Source organism: Centrocercus urophasianus, unplaced genomic scaffold, assembly GCF_019232065.1.
Source record: "Centrocercus urophasianus isolate 14NV4802_14NV808 unplaced genomic scaffold, USGS_Curo_1.0 seq_64, whole genome shotgun sequence".
Classification (NCBI taxonomy): Eukaryota; Metazoa; Chordata; class Aves; order Galliformes; family Phasianidae; genus Centrocercus; species Centrocercus urophasianus.
The window spans coordinates 301,350-323,640 of NW_024885244.1; the positions used below are offsets into that span (position 1 = coordinate 301,350).

A 22,291-nucleotide genomic window follows, 5' to 3' on the forward strand; every position below is an offset into this window, starting at 1 on the left:
AGAACCTCGATAAATGGTTCTCTTCCTTATTCTTGGGTCCAGCTTCTCAGAGGTATGCAAGGAACAGTCAGCTGCTTGAATAAACCTTGAGGTTCTGGGTCCAGTCTGAGCTAAGCTTTAAGGAAGAGCTCATGTTTACTTTGGGTTGCAGAATCTAGGCATAAGAATGCTTATTCGGACCAGCAGATATCCCTTGGGCAGCACTAACACCAAGGAATACGATGATATTTCTTTGTGGAATCTCTCCCGCCTGCAAATTCAGGGCGAGGGGAAGCAGAAGTGTGATTTGTGATTTCCTCTATGGGTATTTTGCTGCAAGTTGAACTGAATTAAGAAAACAAACCTAAGTCTGAAGTGAACCTCAGTGTAAAAAACCAGCACTGGGCAAACACTGAAGTGAATACATCACTTCCAGAACGCTCTTTTAAGGACTGTTACACCAGGGAGCGCACAGCTACCAACTCAAGGGCAGCACCAGCTAAAAGCCATCACACATCACTAATAAAATACCAGAGGAGTGCAGAGCAGGCAGGCAGAGCTCGGATGCAAAGGCACTTAAATGGTGATAGGAGCTGTAAGCGGTAAGGGATGATGGACAGTACATCAGCAATACCTGAACCACGCATCTCAGCCACGCCCAGATGGGCCTCACCATGTTTTACGACCGCAGCGGGCCCCATTCTTGAACCAGGTGATCAGTCAGTAAATCACCTCACTGCAGCACTTCATCAAGCCAAGTGCGAGGCGAGGTGAGGCGAGGCGAGGCTGACAGCAAGCGCGGCAGGGCCACTCCAACATGGCGGCTCTCACGTGACACACAGCCACGAGCCTCGGCCCAGCCCCGCCCCACACTCTCAACGGGATTGGCCAGCTCCGGAACGACCCAACCAATAAAGAACCTCGCGCCTCCCGCCACCACCCGACTCAGCAGTTCTGAGGCTTTATTGGCTGTGGGGCAGCCAATGAGTGCCCTGTCAGCGCCCGCCGCCATTTTGGCCCAGGCTCTGCCACTCGATGCCCCGTTTCTCCGCCTTTGTTCTCGACGGCCTCCGCTTCTCCCGGGGCAGCTCGGTCCCGGGCCGGTCCCTCGGTGAGGGCGGGAAAAGTCGTCTGAAGGCACAGCGGTGAAGCTGAGCCCGATGGCGGGCGAGGGGCCTCCCCTCTGGCCGCGGTGCTGCACCGCCTCGGTCCATGTGGGTACGGATGAGGCTGCGCTGCGCTCCGGGGCCGGGGGGGGGGCAGCAGGCGGCCGAGCTCTCCGAGCAGCCGGAGCTGCTGCTGCGGGGCTGAGGCGAGTGGCTCGTCTGCCTTTCCTGGTGCCCGGCTCCAGAGCCGGGGTCGCCGTGTGGAGCTGTGCCAGTGTGGCCGTTGGTGCCGTGCTGCCGTTGCTCCCCTCCCGCCGTCAGAGCCCTCCCCGTGGCCGGGATTCGGGACCGTGGGGCTCATCTCCGCCTCTCCTGGTGGCCGAGGCTCTCAGCTTTGCTCTGTGTCACCTCCCTGCCAGCGTGCTGCTCTGCTGCGACTTGGCCTTGGCGAGGGGCATCCCTTGAGGGATTGCACTTCTCCCTGGTGTGGGGCACCCTGCAGAGGAGGGCCCCTCTGGCTCTTGGGATCTCAGCCTGGCCCAGTGGGCAGCCTGGGCTCATCTTTGGGCCTGTTTTCTATGCTGACTCTCCTGCGCAGGCAGACTGTTCTCGCCTTGTACCCCAGCTGGGATCAAGGGAAGCAGATCTTATTGTATGCAAAATATTCAGTGAAATGATGAAATATTTAATGAAGCTAAGGTATTTAAACTGCAAAGTCAAGCTGTGGAATGTCAGAATGTACCGTAATGTGGGTGACCCCAATTTCTGTGTCTGTGAGCTGCCCGTGGCTCCTCTCAGGCCTCCCAAGGCACAGAGAATGGTGCTCAGTGTGAGGAGGGTGCAGCGGTGCATCAAGGTCAGGTCAGGAACCTGTGGCAGCTTGCTCCTGTCAGCCTTCCCCTGGGCACGTCACACATCCCCATGTGGGATCTGGGGTTTGCAGAAGGGTGGGAATACTTTGAGGCCATGTGGTGAGGGTAAAAATCCCTGCTTTGCTGCAGAGGTTGACAGAACAGGTCTGGCTCATTCTCCCAGCACACAGGCCTTTGGAGTGGCAGGTGGCTTGCCCTGACACCTCGGCAGGTGACCAGGCACACTTTGCAGATCAGGAGATGCTGCGGCACCCAGGCAGACACGGAGCCAGCATCGGAGCCCAGGCGGGTGAGTGGGGCTGTGCGGGGCTGCTGGGCCTTGGCACACATTAGGGGGTCCCGGTCTCTGTCCTTACGTGGCCCTCGGTGGCTCTTTATCTCCATCTCTCATCTGGAATAATGTGCTCGTGTAATGGCAGCTTTTCAGAACTACATTTATTGATGCCAGTGCAGCAGGAGCTGTGAGGAGATGAATTGCTCCTTGCTCTGCCAGGGCTGTCAGGAAGCAGGAGCTGCATGTTAACAGGGTGAGAACAGCTGCCTCATCCTTTCCTGCATCCTCTACCGAGGGCAGTGGGTAGTTCTGTGCCTGTCACGGGCAGGTGTCCCCACACAGAGCGTCCTGTCAGCTCCTGGGGAGGCACCTCCAGAGCCAGGATGGGGAGCTGGGCAGCGTCACAGCGCATCTCTGATCCACAGCACAGCACAGCTGTCTGCCATCCATCCGTGCCCCAGCCCTGAGGCATGCTGGTGCCTCCCTGCCCGGAGCTCCATCCCTGCTGCTGGGGATGCTCAGAGCCCTGCCCAGAGGTGTGGTGAATTTGCACAGCCTCAGCTCGTCCTCTTTTGGCAGCCGGGGGGAAAAGAGGAAGAGAGGAGGGCCCCCAGCCATCCCCACTGCCCTCCCCAGTCCCATCTGTCTCCCTCCTTTCCTTTCTTACAAAAATATTATTAAAATGAAACCGGCCCCGAGGCGCAGCCCGGCGCCGCGCAGCCGTGGGCTTTGGGACCCTGGAGCCGGGCTGCGGCGGAGGGCGGCAGGTGCCGGGCTGCGGCGCGGGGCTGTGGGGGCACGGCGGCCGGTCGGGACCGGGGCGCAGCGGAGCCCTGCCCGCGGGGCGGGGGTGTAGGCGGGGGGAGGCGTTTGCGGCTCAATAACGCCCAGGAGAAGTTGCGAGCGGCGAAGAGAGACAGAGAAGGGGAAAAAACACCCCGACACTCACCCGCCCCATCCCTCCTGCAGCTCCGCTTCCTGCCCAGCCCAGCTCGCTGCAGCGTGACCGCTCCGCTCCTCTCCATCTCCGGCACCCCGGGCACCCCGGGCCCGGCGGCAGCGCCATGGGCAACGCGGCCGGGGGCATGGAGGGGGCTGCGGCCAGAGAGAACCGAGACCCCCGGGCTCCGGGCCCTGCCGCCGCCGCCGCCGCCGCCACCCCACCGCGGCCGCCGCCGCCCGCCCGGCAGCCCATGCCCTCCGCGGACGAGCTTGAGGAGCGCTTCAGCCGCGTCCTGGTGAGTCCTGGAGAAGCCGCAGTCCTGGCTGGGCTTTGCTCTGCTTTTTTTTTTTTTCTTTCCCTCCTTTCCCATCCCCGCGGCGTGGGCCGTCTCCTCCCGTTGCTCACGGGAACTGCCGGCGGGATGCCCCGATCTCCGTGCTGCCCGCTCGGGTGATGCTGTCCTCGGCCCCGGGAATGCTCTACAGCCTCAAGGATGGGGCTGAGGAGCCGGCGGCAGGCCCGGAGCTGGCAGCGCGTAGCCGGCGAGCAGTGCCAGCCCTGCACGCTGCAGCGAGCCGGTGCTACAGATACCAACCTGCCTCGCTCACCTCCTCCCCTGCTCCTCTACGGCACATCCCGGCAGCGCTCTCCCTCACCCTCTCCCCCTCCCTCTCTCCATCTCAGCGCCGGGGTGAGAACTGGGCAGATCAGCCCCAGCCTCGCTGCGTGGTCTGTTGCAAACCGCCGGCTGCCCTGTGCCGTGGGGCGATTCCCCCCCTCCTGCAGCCCCACAGCCCCATGAGGCGCTCGGGTAGGCAGAGCAGAAGGAGGTGAGCTGAGTGCCGGGCACCGGCAACGCTGGATTGAGCTGCTGGCAGCTCCTCTCTGTCCTTGGGAGGGGAAGGATGGCCGTGACCTTCGCTGTACAGCTGTGCTGGACGCGGTCCCCGTGCCTGCGCCTTCCCCCGCACGCAGCGTTGTGGCCTTTCCTCCCTCTGCAGCTCCGGAGCGGGAGGCGAGAGCAGCCCGACTCTCCCTCCCCGCAAAGCCCCGCACGTGGGGAGCTGGGGCACGCTCTGAAGGTCGTGCTCCCGTGTGTCCTCACTCACCAAAAAGCTCTACGGCAAAGTCAGGTCGGCAATGCACCGAGAGCAGGGAAAGACTTTCTGCGTTCATATTTGCTGCTTTAATCCCCTTATCCCCTGCAGCGAGCCCATGCGCTCACCTGAAGCGGTGCAGGAGCAGCTGCCTGGCTCTGGCTGCGGGCTCAGCTCCGGCGGCTGCCGTTACACAACGAGGGCCGGAGCAGCACCGGCGCCGTGACCTGAGATGCTCCGCGGTGTGTGTGTGGCCCCGCGGCAGGCAGGACCCGCCGGCCCGGCCCAGCACAGATTATTTACAGGCTTTTCCGCCGTGCAGCAATTACAGGAGGATTACGGGGACAGGCATCGCAGCTGAAGTGTCTGCTTTGCCTGCAGACACGGGCTGTGACTCCTCTGCATCTGTTTTGGGTTGCTGTCACTGCAGAGGGATCACAAAGGGCTCTGCAACGCAGGGTCTGGGTGGTGCTCGTGGGACCCCCGGGACAGGGCTTTGCTGTAACTCGCTGTGTGCTTTGGGTGCAGACTGCAGGGTGAGGTTCAGATTGCGGCTGTGCCTGTAATGGCTCTGGGGTGACGCGTGCGGTGCTTTCAGGAAGGGGATGGGGACCTTGAGGTGCTTCAGCTGCGATTGCGAGGCCTCAGGAAACGCCACTTTCCGCTGGTGAGATGGGGCCTAGGTGTGCTCCAAGGGGCTCAAAGGCCTAAACTGAGAAGTGATCAAAAAGGGCAAAGTGGAGATCCAAATCTCTCCCAATCCTCCTGGGTCCCTGGCAGGGAGCTGCTGGGAGGAGCGCGCAGCTTTCAGCGACACGGGAACCAGGCTTCTTGTGAAACTGGCTGTCCCAATCTCTCTTCCTCCTTTCACAGGGGCTCCCTTCCCCCTCCTTCCATCCCACTCAGGGCAGGGGGAGCAGCAGGACCCCCACAACTCAGGAACAAAGGACCTTCAGTCACACCAACTGCCTCCCCCTGTCTGATTTCAGGCGCAGGGTAAGTCCCTGCATAACCCTGCAGCAAGTTCTCCCCATGCTGGCTTTGCTGTGGTGAGGGTCGCAGCCAGCCACCTCCAGCCAGGGCATCGCTGAGATGTCACTGCAGGCGCTGGAGATGTTGGGCCCCTGAGGGACACTTGGTGGCTGTTCAGGCTTCTCTCATATACCTCTCATATACCAACTGTATTTTTAATCACCTCTACAAACTCTTGGTGTTAATGGATTCACTTCTTTACTTCTAAGGGTGTGGGATTAGCAGTAAGGTGCGAAGTGGTGTGCTGGTGATCCATCTGTGCTATTGCTGGGACACGACCTGGGTCCATCACAGAGCCTTGGGACAGCAGTGCCATAGCAGGACTGCTGCATCCTGGTCTTGTGAGAGCACATCGGTGCAAACCAGTTTCTGGGCAGACATCCCAAACTGGGAGAGCTACTGGGAGAAAGCCAGGTTGAAAGTCAGCCCAGGGCTGTCAGGCCAGCAGCGAGGTCTTGGGGGTCCCAACTGCCACCGTGTGCTCAGAAATTGGAAATTCTGTATTAGTGCAGAAATTCTGGCTTGTTCCCAGCTAGGGCACCGTGACAGATGCTGCATTGGCAGAGGGATGGCAGGGCTGTTTCTGTGCCAAGCAATTTGGGAAGCGCTGGTGTGGCTGTGGAGTTAGGCGATATGGGGACAGGAGGAGGAAGGAGTCGGTCCCTGACTGCTGGGCCAGGGGTATGTAGGTGTGTGTGTTCAGGGCAGTGTTGTTCTTCCCCTTGACATATCAAGAAGCAAACAAAGGTCCAGGGAGGGCTTAAATGAAGCAGTGAGATGAGGGTGTGGTGGAGGTGAACCACAGCTGGGCTGCCTGAGCATCCAGAAATAGCTGCGAGGGCTCTCAGGTGGGGACGGTGCTGGTTCTGCTGGGAGATTTTGCTGCTGAGCCGTGGCAGCTCCCTGCTCAGCTGGTCACGAGAGCTTTGCTTTGGCCCCTCTGAGGACCAGGAAGAGAGATCAGCCACATCCGAAGGGGCAGAGACCTAAAAACTCTCTGAGCCCTCGAGGAGCCGGGTGGCAGATTCCCCCAGAGCCCTTGTTTAGCTGCTGGTATCACCTAAAATCCGCAAATGCTCTGTGAAATCAGGGCAGCCTGTAGGGCAGAGATGGAAACCGGGAGACCTCAGAAACTTCACGTTGCTGAAGAATCATGGCGTGCCGCGGGGCCCCGCGTGGCCGGGAGCCACTGGTGTGCGTTTGCAGTTGTCCTGGGGAACCAGCAAACGTCACCCTGCAGATGTTTGCAGATGGACCGCCGGCCGGAGCGCGGCGCTGGGGTCGGTCGCACAGTGAGCCTCAGTTGCAGCCGTGCTGTGTGCTGGGGGATCTCACCCAGGAAAGGCAAACGGTGCCCTGCTTCCTGCTGGATCCATCCCCAGCCTGGTCCCCGTACAGCACAGCAGCATGAGGGATGGTGCCAGGCTGTCAGGGCTCCTGTGCAGCTCTGCTGATGTCCCCAGTGTCCCCATGCAGGGACGTTTGGCCGCGCAGCTCGGTGATGGGGAGGAAGCCTGTGTTGAGTGTCTGGCTCAGCCCTTGGCTGAATCCGGAGGGCGTCCTGATGTGGGGATCCCCCTCCATGCCGGCACCAGGCGGACACTCGGTGGGGAGGTGAGTGTGGCTGACAAGTCTCATTTCCCCGCCTGTGCTCAGAGCAGCTTCTGCTTGTGCTTAAAATAGAGCCGGGAGCAGCAGGCAGCAGGGAGGCTTTGGCCGCAGCTGCGTGATAGCAGTGCCTGTCCCTTAGCAACTCCTTACCCTCCTTTGGGGTGGGCTCTGGCCCTTGGTGGGGTGCTGCCTGCTTCCCCACCAGCTTTTCCCCTCTGACACCTGGCAGGTTTGAGAGCTGGCCATGGGACTCCCTCGCAGGGTGAGGTGCTCCTGGGAGTGCTGCCCAGCCCCGGTAGCTGTGTGCTGGGGTTTGGGAGAGCTCAGGCTGCCCCGGTGCCTGGCACTGAGCCTTGGGAAGAGGTTGTGGCCCCTGTGCCGCGTCAGCGTAGCAAGGAGAGATGTGCTTGCTGGAGCGGGATGGGGCTGGTGCCTCTCACTGGGGGGCAGTGTAGGAAGAGCTGTGCCACAGAGCGGGCGTGCTCCAAGCCCTGCCTGGCAGGAGCATCACCTTCACAGCATCACCACAAGGGTTGGAGCATCCTGGGACTGGCACATCCCGTTGGCTGCCAGCCCACCTTTCTGCTGTCATCACTCTTCCCTGTGGCCTTGAGCTGGGTGCTGTCCTGTCGCTGCTGCCCGGCATCTGGGCCTTTACGCTGGGCTGGGAGCAGCTTCCCATTGCTGCTGTGTGGCTCTGCGTCTGCCGTGTGCCCTGACACTGCTGCTCACACAGTTTTGCACGTGAGCCTCCAGCTCTCAGCCCCACGCGCTGCCCCTCTCTCCCCACAGCCCCGTGCAGGTCGGGAAACCACAGAAGACGCCTCAGCAGCTCAGCCAGGATCCCTAAGCAGCGGGCGTCTTGTTTCAGTCTGGGTTTCACTCGAGCTGTCCGGGCAGCCAACCAGCAACGGCAGCACTCGCGTGTTTTGCAGAGCTAACACTTCCGTGGTGGATGCTTTTAATTTTCTCTCAGAGTGTAGAGACTGGCCCTGCTTGAAGCTGCTCGGGGTGTGGAATAAAAAGGGAGTGCCTGACACCCAGAACCCCTCAGCCTGCCCAGCAGAGTTCCTCTGCGTGGCTTCATGCTGCTGCTGTACAACCAGAAGTCCTTTTCATAGTGGGAAATGATGTAGGTGCTGCCTCCCCCTGTCTGGTTTCAGGCGCAGGGTAAGTCCCTGCATAACCCTGCAGCAAGTTCTCCCCATGCTGGCTTTGCTGTGGTGAGGGTCGCAGCCAGCCACCTCCAGCCAGGGCATCGCTGAGATGTCACTGCAGGCGCTGGAGATGTTGGGCCCCTGAGGGACACTTGGTGGCTGTTCAGGCTGCCAGGAGCACGGCAGGCAGCAGTGCTGCTCAGCAGCTGTGTCTGCCCTCGTGGGCTGTGCAGCCTGCTGGGAGTGCACCCCATGGCACAGTGGGATGGAGATGGGCTTGACAGTGGGTGCTGGGTGGGATGAGGTTGCCAGTCTGGGATGTGATTGCTGGGGTAAGTCTCCTTTTCCCCTCCATCCTTGTCCTCACCATCCCTATCACCCAAGGAGGAGCGCTGAATCCTGCCTTTGCCACCTGCAAGGTCTCCTTGCATCACATCTCCCGCTCTGCCCCACGCCCCCAGCAGCACCAGGACCTCCATCAAGAAGTGAGAACCAGCTTTGTGCTCCTGGCTGACGCCACGGACCACAGCAGAGTGTCCTGGGTAGGAGGCCACTTCCTTCCCCTGCACCACGTGCCTTTGTGGGGAAGGCATCCGCCACCCTGTTTGTAACCCAGACAGTGCCACATCCTGCCCCCGGACCCAGCCCTGCTTTGTGAGGAGGGGCTGTGCCCTCACTGGGGATAGGAGGGGTTGGTGGCAGAGCCCAGCATGGCCACCTCTGTAGGGACATCTCTGACATCCCACTCTGCCTGCATTCTTGGGGCAGGGAGTCCATGCAAGGCCATGTCCCATCAGTGAGGTTTGTTATTGGCTTTTCAGAGCTTCACAGCTGGTAAAATCAGGCCCTGCTGGTTTAATTTTTGAATTGTCTTGGGGGAAGCCAGGATTCGCACTCGGTGATCTCTGTGGGTCCCTTCCAGCTCAGGACATTCTATGTTCAGCCTTTGGAACAGTCCAGTGCAAAGCTTATACATGTGCTGTGGGCTTGGGGTCTGCAGGCTCCCATCTGTTCACATAAACAGGGGAATCTATGAGGACAGGGCTCCCCAGCAGGAGGAGCACTGGGGGTGTCAGTCACCCACGGCAGGTCCTGTGCAGCAACCTGGGCTGTGTCACTGCCATGCCTTCCCAGGGCCCATCTGGCCACTCTGATGCAGCCTGGTGGCCTCACAGTGAGGCTGTCTGTGGCCTCGCCGCATAATTTTGGTGTTGGTGCTGAGCTCACCTGCTGTGGACAGGTGGGGGGGGAGCAGCTGGCTCCAGGCAGCCTGGCCAAATCCAGCCAAACGCCGGCTTGACATGGTGGCCTGGGTCTCCAGGCAGCTCGGTGGCCATGGCTTCGGCCTCTGTGCAGGCTCCTTCCTTCCCCCATCACCCGGTTTGGTTTGTTGCAAAAGCAGCCCAACAGGTCGTTGGTGGGAGGTGGGTGCTGAGGTTTCCGGTCCTTCCTGGCGTGCTGGCACTTCTCCTCTTTCATGGGCTCCTCTGTGGCTGCCTGCATCCCTCCCTGATTGGCTCAAATCCTGGCCAAACCCTTGTGGGATTCCCCAGGGATGTGGGTGTCCCAAGGGCTGCCCCACTGGTGACTGCATCTTACAGCCCTGCGTTGGGGTAGCCCAAAACTGGAGGTTAAGCTGACTCAACGGGGTTGGATCTGTGCACTATCTCCATGTGCCATCGCTCTGTCTTGCCAGGCCATGGCTTTTCCAGGCTCTGCTCCTGCTTTTCTTGGGGCTGAATCTCCGAAAAATTCCTCTTTTGGGAAATCAAATCTCAGACCTTTTAAACTTGAGGCATGTGTGCCGTGCCGGAGGCACAGTGGAGGTCCCCCGAGACTCTGCAGGTCACCCCGCAGTGTCCCCACACCCCTGAGACGCGCTGGCACTCTGCACTTTGGTGCCCTGCAGGCAGGAGCTGAGCCTGGGGTGTCCCAGGGCCCCCAGACTTGGTGAGCAGCAGTTTTGGTGGCTGCCTCTTGCCATTTGGGGAGCGGAAACCACGTCACGTCCTGCTCGGGCGACTGCGGTGGTGGAGAGGCTGCTGGGTGGGGAGGCGGCGCGGCTGCGTTGTGCAACGCTGGCACGAAGGGACGTGGTGACATGCAGCACCCTGCCCTCAGATCGTGTCCACAAATAAACACTGATTTCACCATCTGCGCCTGTTGTGTGCCTGCGGCAGGGCTCCGGGCCATCCGTCACCCTCAGGCCGTGGAGGCTCAGCCCCTTCCCCAGCCTGGGTCACCACTCAAGGTGGTGGTGCTGCTGGACTCGGATCCAGATGGCAGAGGCCGAGAGTTTTGCGCCCTTCTGACGTGGAGGGGTGACTTCAATTCCCCCCAGCACCTCCTGTCCCCCAGCTCCTGTGCCCTCTGCAGTGGGGATCCCAGACACCCTTGGACAGGGAACGTTGCTGATGGGTCTGTGATGCCTGATGGTGACATGAACACATCCTGGGGATGGCAATGTCCCCATGGTCCCACCAGCAAACAGAGGCACTGGGTGCTGAATGAATGGGGAGCACCACGTGCCCAGAGGGGACTCTGGGGACAGCCGTGCCCCTGACACCTGTCTCCCCACAGAGCTCCATGAACCTGCCCCCGGACAAGATGAAGCTGCTCAGCCAGTACGACAATGAGAAGAAGTGGGAACTTGTCTGTGACCAGGTGAGGTCTGAGTGCTGCGTGGCACCTTGCTGGCCCTGCTCCTGGCCGTGTCCCCAAATGCCACTCACAGTTGGTGGCTGCTGGTACATGAGGCTGAAGCGGTGGATCCGAGTGCTGGCATCCATCTCCATTAGTGAGACAGCAGCTTATTAACCTGATTAAACATTTATGGGCGGCCATCTGCAGTACAGGGAGTGGGTGGCTGCTGTGCTTCTGGGCAGCGCTGGGAGCTGGGACATTTCCCCATGCTGCATGCAGATGTCCTGGCTTCAGCCTCTCTGTGTGGTTTGTAGGAGCGTTTCCAGGTGAAAAACCCGCCGTCTGCCTACATCCAGAAGCTGAAGAGCTACTTGGACACGGGCGGTGTGAGCAGGAAGGTGAGGGCTGCCTTACACCTTGTGAGTCTGCCTTTGTTCCCCTTTGCTGGTCACCAGCCTAGTGACCCTTCAGCTGTCCCTGTTCCCTCAGTTCAAGCGGCGAGTGCAGGAGTCAACACAGGTGCTCCGGGAGCTGGAGATTTCCTTGAGGACCAACTACATTGGGTAAGGAGTGGGGATCATGGACATCATGGGGCAGAGGCTCACGTGCTGGTGGCTTCTGGCTGTGGGGGTGACAGTGCGATGTGGAGGCACAGGTAGAGGCTGGTAGCCTCATCCTGCATGTCTGGGAGGACTCTGATGAGAGGACGGAGGTGCTGAGGCAGCAGCCAGCGGTGCTCCAACTGCTGCAGAACCCAGTTCCCATTTTGGCCATGCCAGTTCATTGCCACCTATGGGACCCTGCCCCCCCACACTGGGTGCCCTGGTTCCTCATGGCAGGAGGGTTGCCTGTGTTCTTATCTGGCCATGGGGACCTGCTGCTGCTGGGCTGTTCCTTAGGGGTGGCAGCAGAGCCCGTGGGCTGTGTCCCTTGCAGGTCAGGCACTGGGATTTTGTGACACACACCTGTCTTGAAGAGATGGCACGTGGTGCCATGTCCCCTGCATGTCCTAACATAATGTCTGGAGACATCTGGCCAGGGTGTGCCTAGGTGCCTTCCCCACCCTCTGCTGGGGATGTGGAAGGGGAGGTGGGAGGTAGAGAAGGGTTGGAATGCCCCACTAACCGCTCTTCTCCCCAGCTGGGTCCAGGAGTTTCTCAACGAGGAGAACAAGGGGCTGGACGTGCTGCTGGAGTACCTCGCCTTTGCCCAGTGCTCTGTCGCGTACGTCCCCGCTGCCACTGGCATTCCAGCTGTCCCTTTTCCCCTGATCCCCTGCCCTGATGCTCTGTCACTGGGCTGGGGTCAGGCTCAGAGGGGCTGGGCGGGCTTGGAGGGCTCTGAACAGCCCACGTTCACAGCCCTTGGTGTCCCCATGTGTCTGCTGACATTGACATTGCTCCTTGCCCGTCTGTCCCTGCCCCCCGTGGGCCACCAGGTATGACATGGAGAGCACTGAGAATGGCAGCCCGGGCTCTGAAAAGGGCAAACCCCTGGAGCGGTCAGTTGAGGACCTGAGCAAAAGCAACTCCTCATCTCCCACACACGGCATCTCCAAAGTGCGGCATCTCACCGTCAGGTAACATGCAGCACCCCAGCACCGGACCCCACTCTGCCTCGCTGTCCCCCAGCCCGCCATGCCGTGCTGTGCCAGCTCTGAGGGGCTCGGCAGGGAGATGCAGTCCTGGTCCTAAAAATGGATTCCCGTCACTGCGTGGGGGACTGAGGAGGGACAAAGCCACGTGTGCTCCCAGCAGTGGATAAACCCTGCTAGGAGGCAGGGCAGAAGCACGATTGGATCCGTTCTCAGCATAGCTCCCTGCTGTGGGATGCCCTGGCCAAAAGCAGGAGTGGGGTGATCTGTGAATGAGCAAAATCAGAGCTGCTTGAGATTTGGGGAAGCAAATACCCAACCCACTGCTTCATCGGGCATGGGAGGGTTTAAAAACAGTGAGGGTTTGAACGTGACCAGGCCTGCGCCCTCTGAGCGGGCCCAGCCGGCTGGCAGCTCTCGCTTGCTAACCCTGCAGCCCTCTTCTAACCCCGCTCTTCTCTTGCACGCTGCCGGGGGATGTGCTCACGGTAGGTGACGGGGCTGGGGTGCTGGTGTGGCAGATGCCACAGTGGGGCTGTGCAGACCCCCCTGACTCACTGCTGGCTCTGGTGTGGGGACAATCCCTGCAGTCGTCCCCAGTAGTCAGGGCGGTCTGAGGGGACACCCAGCTGTGGCCGTCCTGGGAAGGGAGACAGCTGTCACAGCATGGCTGGGGGCTCCCTGAGGACCGCAGGGCCTCTCGCCACCTGCCAGCACCTCCGGAGGAGCCGGTGTGTCCCCAACCCCAGGGACAGGTCAGGAGCGATGGCTCGGATGTGGCACCCGCGGGGTCCCAGCCCTTTTGTCACTCACCATGCCTCAGCCTGGTCACAGGCTTGGAATGGCAGCACTTCGGTGCTTGATGCCAGCCTCTGTGAGCGGCAGCAGCCACCCTGCTTGCCCCTCACCTGTGTTCCCCTGGCCCCCAGCTCTGTGCCCCAGCCACCCCATGGGCCGCGCGGGAGCCCTGTTTCTCCCTCCTGTCTGCAGGCTCTAACGTGCCTCCAGCTGCTGCCTCTCGAACCAGCACATCCACACCCTCCTCCACCACGTCCACCCCAGCGTCCCCTGCAGCGCCCCGGGCAGCGATGGGGACAGTTGCCCCAGGTCACCTGGCAGCTCCTATTCGCCCCGGTGAGCCTCCAAGACCACCCGTGCACGAAGGGCACCTGGCCTTCCTGCCACCTCGGCCCCACCATGGCCCACTCCTGGTGCCAAGAGTCCCTTGGGCTTGCAGATGGGAATGGCCACTGAGCCAAACATGGGGTCTCCCTCCTTTTGGGATGCAACTGGCTTGGTTTCTGGGTTTCTGCTGCTGGCTGGTGAGCCCAGGCCCACCAAGGCCGCTGCCTGATCCCTTTGGCCGCCCACCCCCGCGCTGCCCCTGCCCTGCTTGCGCTGCGCCCCCCAGCTGCCGCCAGCTGCCCCCTGCTCAGCTGCCTTCTTGCCTGGCAGGCTCAACCCCTCGCACAGCAGGAAGGCACTGAGGAATTCTCGCATCGTCAACCAGAAGGATGATGTCCATGTCTGCATCATGTGTCTCCGTGCCATCATGAACTACCAGGTGGGCACTGGCAGCATGCTCAGGGATCCCTGAGAGCTCCCAAAAGCTTCCGGCCCCTGTGCTGCCCTCTTCAGGGCACTGGGATGGATGAGGAGGAGGAGTACATGTCCTCTGTCCCCAAGCCCTAATGGCATAGGGATACCCAGTCTTTGCACTCAAACGTCCTCACTCAGCCACCTGTACAGTGGGACCATGGCAGGGACGTGTCACAGGATCCTTGGCGTGCTTGGGGTGGGCCAGTGGATGCCTGACCTCATTCATAATCCTTTTCCCCCCAGTCTGGCTTCAGCCTGGTGATGAACCACCCAGCCTGTGTCAACGAGATCACCCTGAGCCTCAACAACAGGAATGCCAGGTAGGATCTGTCCCCTGTCCCCTCACACACCCCACAGCCCTGGTTCATTCCTGTGTCCCCACAGGACGAAGGCGCTCGTGCTGGAGCTGCTGGCTGCTGTCTGCCTGGTCCGAGGTGGCCATGACATTATCCTCGCTGCCTTTGACAACTTCAAGGAGGTGAGTCTCCAGCAGGGATACAGTGTCTCCATGATGACACCTGTGCTTTTGCCTCAGTTTCCTTTAGTGCAGCAGAGCCCTGCCCCATTGGAACACTCTTGATCCTAAAAATTCCCATCTCCTAACTCATTTGAGGCCACTTGAACAGTTGGGATCGATGTTCCCATGCCAGCACTTGTCTCCAGGGCCACGTCCCAGCTGGACCATGGCACTGAGCAGCACCCAGCAGGGCTGGAGAGGCCTTGCCAGTGGCATGTGCTGCCCTGACACCCCCAGAGTTGCCCACTCTGTCCCTGCCCTTCCCAGCCCTCAGCCCCTGCTCCCATTCCAGGTCTGCGGTGAGAAGAACCGCTTTGAGAAACTGATGGAGTATTTCCGAAACGAGGACAGCAACATCGACTTCATGGTGAGTGTTCGTAAGGCAGGGCACCCACAGCCTGAGGACCTGCAGCCTCCAGCCTTTGGGGCAGCTCCCATGGTCCACCACTTGGCCGTGTCTCCAGATATGGGGCTGTCCCCACTGTGCTGTGTCCCCAGGAGCTGCTGGTCCCTCCCCAGGGTCCCAAGGACAGTCAGACGGGGCTGTGCTGTCCCCAGGGCGTTGTGTCTCCGAGCCAGCATGCCATTCTGTGCCTGTGAGCCACTGAGCCACATTGGTGCCCCCAGACCGTTGTGTCCCCAACGGCTGCTGAGCAGCTGGCTGTTTCCCAGCTCCCCAAGACAGTGAAGCCACCGCGCAGCCCACAGGGAACTGTGTCCCCAGGGCCACCATGCTGTGCCCGGGGCCGTGCTGAGCCTGCTCCCATCCTGCAGGTCGCCTGCATGCAGTTCATCAACATCGTGGTGCACTCGGTGGAGAACATGAACTTCCGTGTCTTCCTGCAGTACGAGTTCACCCACCTGGGGCTCGACCAGTACCTGGAGGTGGGTGGTGCTGCACTTCCCCAAGACCCTCCATGATCCTGGTGGTGGGATGGGGGTGGGTGGACGCTGTGGTTGTCACCGGCCGTGACGGTGCCACCGGCCGTCCCACGGCAGAGCCTGCGTCTCACCGAGAGCGACAAGCTGCAGGTACAGATCCAAGCCTACCTGGACAACGTCTTTGATGTGGGGGCCATGCTGGAGGACTCAGAGACCAAGACGGCCGTGCTGGAGCACATGGAGGAGCTGGAGGAGCACGTCAGCCAGGTGGGACGTGGGCGAGGGGGCCGGAGCTGCTGACGCAATCCCCGCTCGGGGCGGGTGGCGGCCGCGGCTGAGCGACGGTGCCTCATCCCTCATCCCACACAGCTGACGGAGAAGCTGCAGGATGCGGAGAACGACTCCATGGCCAAGATAGCGGAGCTGGAGAAGCAGCTGAGCCAGGCGCGGCGAGAGCTGGAGGCGCTGCGGGTGAGCACCCGTGGGTGCTGCCGTGCTGCCGTGCACAGGGAGCCTCGTTTGGGATGCGAGGGGGACATTGGTGACACGCTGGGTTTTGTCCCCGCTGCAGGAGCAGCTCAGCCCGCCGCAGCCGCCCAGCCCGCCAACCCCGCAGCCAGAGGAGTGCTACCGGCTGGCGCTGGAGCGGCGGCTGGCGGAGCTGGAGGAGAAGGGGTTAGTGCAGATCCTGCGTGGGCCCGATGGAGACGTCGCCATCGAAATTGTCCCCGTCGTCATAGAAACTACAGCAGCCCCCGTGGTAACCGGAGAGGCCGCCACCACCAGCACAGGTACTACGGGTGCAGGGAAATGGTGGCTGCCTGCCGTGTCCCCGATGTCCCTTTCATGTTTGGGACGGGTGGCACGGAGGAGGAGTAGCAGCGTATTTGGGACGCAGCAAAGGTCACTGAGGTGGGGGGTGCGGGGATGTGCCCAGGGATGCGGGATCACCCGGTGGCAGTGGATCTTGGCAGTGGCCCCGTGCCCTGCTGTAGCGTCGACTCACCCACTTCTTTCTGTTTGCAGATACTCCGGCTCCAGCTCCATCTCCTGCCCCAGCACCCACTGCCCCACCACCACCCTCACCGCCACCCCCCCCGCCGCTTCCTGGGGCTGAGCCTGGGCCCACCGTGCCCCCCGCCCCCCCACTACCCACAAGCATCACACCCCCCCCAGCCCCTCCACTGCCAGGTGCCCAGGTACCCCCACCACCCCCACCGCTCCCTGGGGGCCCGGAGGGCCCTGTGCCACCGCCACCGCCACCCCCACCGCTCGGTGGGCAGCCCCACGCTGGGCCAGGTGCCCCCCCCCACTGCCAACGGTTCAGGTGAGTTGGTCCTGGGAATGCTGGGATGTTTCTGTGAGCACGCCGTGGCGGGACTTGGCCCCTCAGTGGCACTGCCCTGCTCTCACCCTGCAGTGAAGGTGAAGAAGCCGATCCAGACCAAGTTTCGCATGCCTGTGTTTAACTGGGTTGCACTGAAACCGAGCCAGATCGACGGCACCGTCTTCACCGAGCTCAACGATGAGAAAGTGCTGCAGGTGAGGCCATGTGGGCAGGGGGGGTTGGGAGGAGGGGGCTCAGCATGGCTGGCACCCCAGTCCTTGCTGCAGCCGCACTGACGTTACCCCATGCACCCGCATTGCGGCCGTGCTGGCTTTGAACTTGCCCCCACGTGGCACCCATCTGTGTCACTGCCTCACGGGGCTGCAGCCTCAGAGGAGATGGAGGTCAGCATGACAGAAGGAAGCAACATGGGGTCTGCGCTGTCGTCTTCCTGTTGCCCCTCCTTGTCTCCTCGCTCCATCTCATTTTGCCTACATCTTCTTCCTCATCTTCATCCTTTGCCTTTATCCCACTCCCCTCACTTTGTTCCCTTACCCCCTCATTATTCTCTTGTCTCTCCCTGTCCTCTTGTCCTATCCCTGTCCTGTCCTCGTCCCCTCTCCGCCTCCTCATCCCCTCCCTCCATCCTCTTCCTTTTCCCTGTCCCACTTATCCTGTCACAGTCCTCTGGCCGCAGCCCCGTCCCCTGTGTCCCACCACAGCCCCACCACTGCCCTCAGCCCTGTGTCCCCGCAGGAGCTGGACATGAGTGATTTTGAGGAGCAGTTCAAGACCAAAGCGCAGGGCCCCGGCCTGGACATCAGCGCCCTAAAGGTGAAGGCCACACAGAAAGCCCCCAGCAAGGTCACGCTCATGGAGTCCAACAGGGCCAAGAACCTGGCCATCACACTCCGCAAAGGCGGCCGCAGCATCCAGGACATCTGCACGGCCATTGAGACGTGAGTGTCCCCTCCTCAGCGGGGTGAGGTCACACTGAGTGCTTGGGGTGGCGCGGGGCGGGCTGCGCTTCGGGGTGGTGGCGGTGGTGGGGTGCAGCCCGTTGTGCTGCAGGTACGACCAGCAGGCGCTGAGCCTCGACTTCCTGGAGCTGCTGCTGCGCTTCCTGCCCACTGAGTACGAGCGGACGCTCATCGGGAAGTTCGAGCGGGAGCAGCAGCCTGCGGAGGAGCTCTCGGAGGAGGACCAGTTCATGATCCGCTTCAGCAAGATCCCGCGCCTGGCCGAGCGCATGAACGTCATGATCTTCCTGGGCAACTTCAGCGACACGGCCCAGCTGCTTATGCCGGTGTGTGGGGCCGCGGGCGGCGCTGGGGGGGCTGCGAGGGGGCGGCATCCTGCGGTGAGACTCACGTGCTTCCCTCCCACCCACAGCAACTCAACGCCATCATCGCCGCCTCCATGTCCCTCAAGTCCTCCAGCAAGCTGCGCAACATCCTCGAGGTGAGGGGTGTGAGGGGCAGCCCCAGTGGGGGACCCTGGGGCACTGGGGGCTGCTGGGGTGCGATGCTGACTTGCCTGGGGTGTCTCCTCAGATCGTCCTGGCCTTTGGGAACTACATGAACAGCAGCAAGCGTGGGGCAGCCTATGGCTTCCGCCTGCAGAGCCTCGATGCGGTACGTTGGGTGTGGGTCTGGTGTGCAGGCAGTGTCACTGCACGGGGATGCACCGTGGGAACAGAGATGCAGTGACCTGCTGTGGGTGGGGGGACACGGGAAGCAGGCGTGGGGTGGAAGGGTGTGGGGAGCAGCTGTAGGGATAAAGGGCCTGGGGAGCAGCTGTAGGGATGGAGAGACACAGAGCTAGCTGTGAGGACAGAGGGATACATTGGAGCAGGTATGGAGATGGAGGGAGGTGGGGACTGACTGTGGGTTTTGGAGAAGTGTGAGAACTAACCATGGGGTTTGGAGGGATATAGAGAGCAGCTGTGGGGATGGAGGGGCACAAGGAACAGGTGTGGAGATGGAAGGGTGTGTGTGCACAGAAGGACATGGGAATCAGCTGTGAGCAACGAGGGCTACCCCGAGCAGGGAGCGTTGGGCAGTGGGATGCAGGACAGGGCTAACACTGCTCTCTCCCAGCTGCTGGAGATGAAATCAACAGACCGTAAGCAGACACTGCTGCATTACCTGGTGCGGGTGATCACAGAGAAGTACCCTGAGCTGACTGGCTTCCACACCGAGCTGCATTTCCTTGACAAGGCGGGCACAGGTAGCACCTGTGGGCATGGGGCTGGGGGCCATGGGGGGTGCAGCCCCCACCTGGGGACCGTCTGAGCCCGCCCTGGCCCTGGAGCTGGTTGCTGACCGCCCTCCCCGCAGTGTCCCTGGACAGCGTGTTGCAGGACGTGCGGAGCCTGCAGCAGGGCATGGAGCTCACCCGCAAGGAGTTCATGCGGCAGGACGACAGCCTCGTGCTCAAGGAGTTCCTCAAGGCCAACACGGAGCTGATGGAGAAGCTGCAGGCCGACAGCAAAACTGCCAAGGTGGGTGTTGGGCCCCCAGTCCTGTGTGGGGATGCCATGGGGCGCTCTCTGCTCACGCCTGTGCCCCCTGGAGGGCTGCTGCCAGCCCCCAGCCCCCATATCTCCGCCTCTGCTCACAGGAGGCCTATGAGTCGGCCGTGGAATACTTTGGGGAGAACCCCAAGACCAGTCCCCCCACTACTTTCTTCCCCATGTTCATGCGCTTCATCAGAGCCTACAAGGTAAGAGGGAATGGGGATGTCCTGTTCCTGGGGGTTGGGAGGGGACAAAACCACAAGTGAGCCCAGGGGCTCGCTGGTCACATGAACCCCAGCACTCGGAGTCATCCTTTGGGGCAGCTGCAGATCCCGGCTCCCTGAAGGTGCCAGGCTGGGCCGCTGGGGACCACCAAGGAGAGGGAGGAGGGCACTGTGCTCCCCCAGCCCTGCAGCAGCCCCCAGCTCAGCGGGCCCTCCCTGTGCCTCTCCTCAGAAAGCAGAGCAGGACATCGAGCTGTGGAAGAAACAAGAGGCTGCGGCCAAGGAGGCAGAGTCCGGCCGCCCCGGCAATGAGGAGCAGCTCGACCTGAAGGTACCTGGTGCTGGGACAGGGCCCTGCAGCGTCGCTGCCCCAACAAACCCCACTCAGCCACAGTCAGGAGGCAGCAGCCCAGATCTGTCTGTGCCCTCGTGGGGCGGCCTCACTGCACCCAGAGCACACTGCCTCTGGGAGAGAGCAAAAGGCTTCTTCCAGCTGGGCTGGGGGAGATGGGCAGCACAGGATGCACTGCTCACTCTGCTGCCCCCTCTGCAGTCACCATTCCAGAAAGCCAAGCGGCAGCAGATGGACATGATTGCTGAGCTGAAGAAGAAGCAGATGGTGAAGGAGCCGCTCATTTATGAAGGCAAAGACGGGGCCATCGAGGACATTATTTCAGGTGAGCGGCTGGGCATCCCCCCTGCACGCCTGGGGCTCAGGCCATGCCAGCACAGGGCCCCCGAGGGCAGGACATCGGGTGGGCCATGGCTCATCGCACAGTGGTGTTCTGGGCCCGGCCCCCAGCTCTGCAGTCTGTGGCACAACAGGGACAGCCTCGGGGATATGGGGGTGTCAGCAAGGAGCGGAGGGCCCCGAGCGCTGCGCAGAGCCCAGGCCCACCTTCAGCACCTTCCTGTTGCACGCAGCGAGGCTGCCAACCTCTCTGCCCTGTCTCACGGCTCTTCCTCCTCTTCTGCTCCTTTTTCCTTTCCTCCTTCCTCCTTGCTGTCTCTGGATTGCTGTGCTCAGCTCTGAAAACTGTTCCTTTCACGGCCCGGACGGGCAAGCGCTCGTCCCGGCTCTTCTGCGATGTGAGCTTCAGCGAGGAGAGTCCCCTGTAGTGGCTGCCCGTAGGTAATGGGGCGGGGGGCGCAGGTGGGGGCTGCAGCATGGCGGATCTGCAGCGCTGGGTGCAGGCAGGGCTGGGAGCGGGGCGCACACAGCTGGATCCCGGCTCCTCTCCTTTCGCCTGTGTGCTGCCGGTTGTGCCTCCGCCTCGTAGCCGGGGGGTGAGGGAAGGTTCCATCCCGCAGCTGTGGGTACCGCTGGGGCAGGCAGGACGCGGCAGGCTGCTGCTCACTGCCGCTCTGCGCTTTCTCCCGCTGCAGATCTGCGGAACAACCCGTACCGGCGTGCAGACAAGGGCCGCGGCAGCGCCAAGAAGCGGGCAGCGGGGCAGAGCCTGCAGGCCACGCCAGACATCTCGCTGTGAGGGGAACCGGGGCCTGGGATGGCACGGGGTGCGGAGCGGTGCCCACGCTCAGTGCCGGCCGCCCCGCTGCCCCGCATGCCTTTGGGTCGGCTGGGGCTGCCCCGGCGCTTGCTTAGTGATGCTGCTGAGCTCTTCTCCAGTGGGCAGAGCGGGGAGCAACGGGAGCTGCTGCCCAGAGCTGCTTTGTTGCACTCCAGGCCTCGGGGGCAGCCCCGCAGCGCTGTGCCCCTTCAGCCTGCTGGTGCCTTTGACCTCCTGCTGCTGGAGAGGAGGAGGAGGGCTGCCAGATGGGGCAGCAGTGCTGTCGGTGCCCCTTTCATCCCTGCGAAGCCCTTTGACACCGCGTTCTCTGCTGCAGAGCCAGGCGGGCGCAGGCTGCGCCTCTCCAGCACGGAGCTGCTGCAAACATCCCACCCTGGGCGCGAGCCCCAGGAGCTGGCAGGGGTGCTATTTTACACTCACTTTCTACGTCTTCCTAAACATCTCTGTGCTGAGGGAGCAGGGCCTGGCGCTGCCGTGGGTTCACACCGGGTGAGCGGCGCCGGCCCGCGGCTCCCAGCCCTGCTGCTGCTGCTCACAGCCGTGCCCCACACCGCTCAGCTGCCCCCTGCTCCCTTCCCCGCGGTCGCTGCCCACATCCTGGCCCCCCAGGAAAGCTGCAGGCAGCGCAGCTCCCCGCTGTAACTACGCTGCTCAGCGCCACGCACCGCTCTGAGGGAGGGATGGGAAATGAATGTGTAACTTATAAATGCCTTTAAGCCAGAATGTAAAACATTAACTGCTCATTTGTATACATTATTATTTTTATATACCGAGGGCCTGTTAAAGCAGAACTGGTAATAAACCGACCCCGAGGGTGAAGCAGTGTCTGCGGGACGGGCTGAGCTGTGTTCTGGGAGCGCAGTCACGCAACCTGGCCGCAGCGCCCTCTCCTCGCTCTCTGGGACAGCACACCAATGAAAACCAGTAGTCTGCCTTTCTTTTCTTCATCCCTGGCTTTTATTTTTTTCCCCCATGAAGCTGCAGGTGAAACGTTGGTTTCCAGAAACAGCAGCTTGATAAAGTGTCACACGCGCAGTAGAACCAGCGCTGCCCTCAGCCCTGCGCCGCTGTGCCAAAGCTGGGGCTTTTCCAAGGGCTGCAGGAAGGATCGATGTGACAAAAGCATCGTGTGCTGCTGCTCCGCTGGGCTGAGCTCGGGCCTACAGCCTGACCGTGTTCTCATGCACGGCTTCAAGCAGACGTTAGCATGGATAACAAAAACCTTCCCTGAGCGTCAGCACCACACGGCCCTCCTGGAAGTGGCATTTTTCAGCCTGCCGCAGCAAAACCAACCACAGCAACAGGAAGGCGGGCTGGCAGCAGGAGAGAAGAGAGCCCACGGGGCAGGCAGCACAGCCTTAAAGCCGCATGGATCAGCCCCTGC

The 22,291-nt window shown here is 61.7% G+C and overlaps 1 protein-coding gene across 1 annotated transcript; it reads left to right on the forward strand.

Annotated features, from left to right (window-relative positions):
• Positions 1-1,014: 1,014 nt before the first annotated feature.
• Positions 1,015-21,828, forward strand: FMNL1 (formin like 1). The gene is given in 29 exon segments (XM_042836830.1): positions 1,015-1,090; positions 2,169-2,246; positions 3,123-3,469; positions 10,652-10,735; positions 11,029-11,112; positions 11,204-11,277; positions 11,855-11,938; positions 12,153-12,293; positions 13,764-13,872; positions 14,151-14,227; positions 14,292-14,385; positions 14,717-14,791; positions 15,199-15,309; positions 15,424-15,573; positions 15,676-15,777; positions 15,878-16,097; positions 16,333-16,610; positions 16,612-16,633; positions 16,727-16,848; positions 17,390-17,592; positions 17,705-17,939; positions 18,026-18,094; positions 18,187-18,267; positions 18,733-18,862; positions 18,973-19,136; positions 19,256-19,357; positions 19,608-19,706; positions 19,929-20,052; positions 20,762-21,828. Coding segments are annotated over 29 exon segments (3,639 nt in total). The 3' UTR covers positions 20,866-21,828.
• The last annotated feature ends 463 nt before the right edge of the window (positions 21,829-22,291 follow it).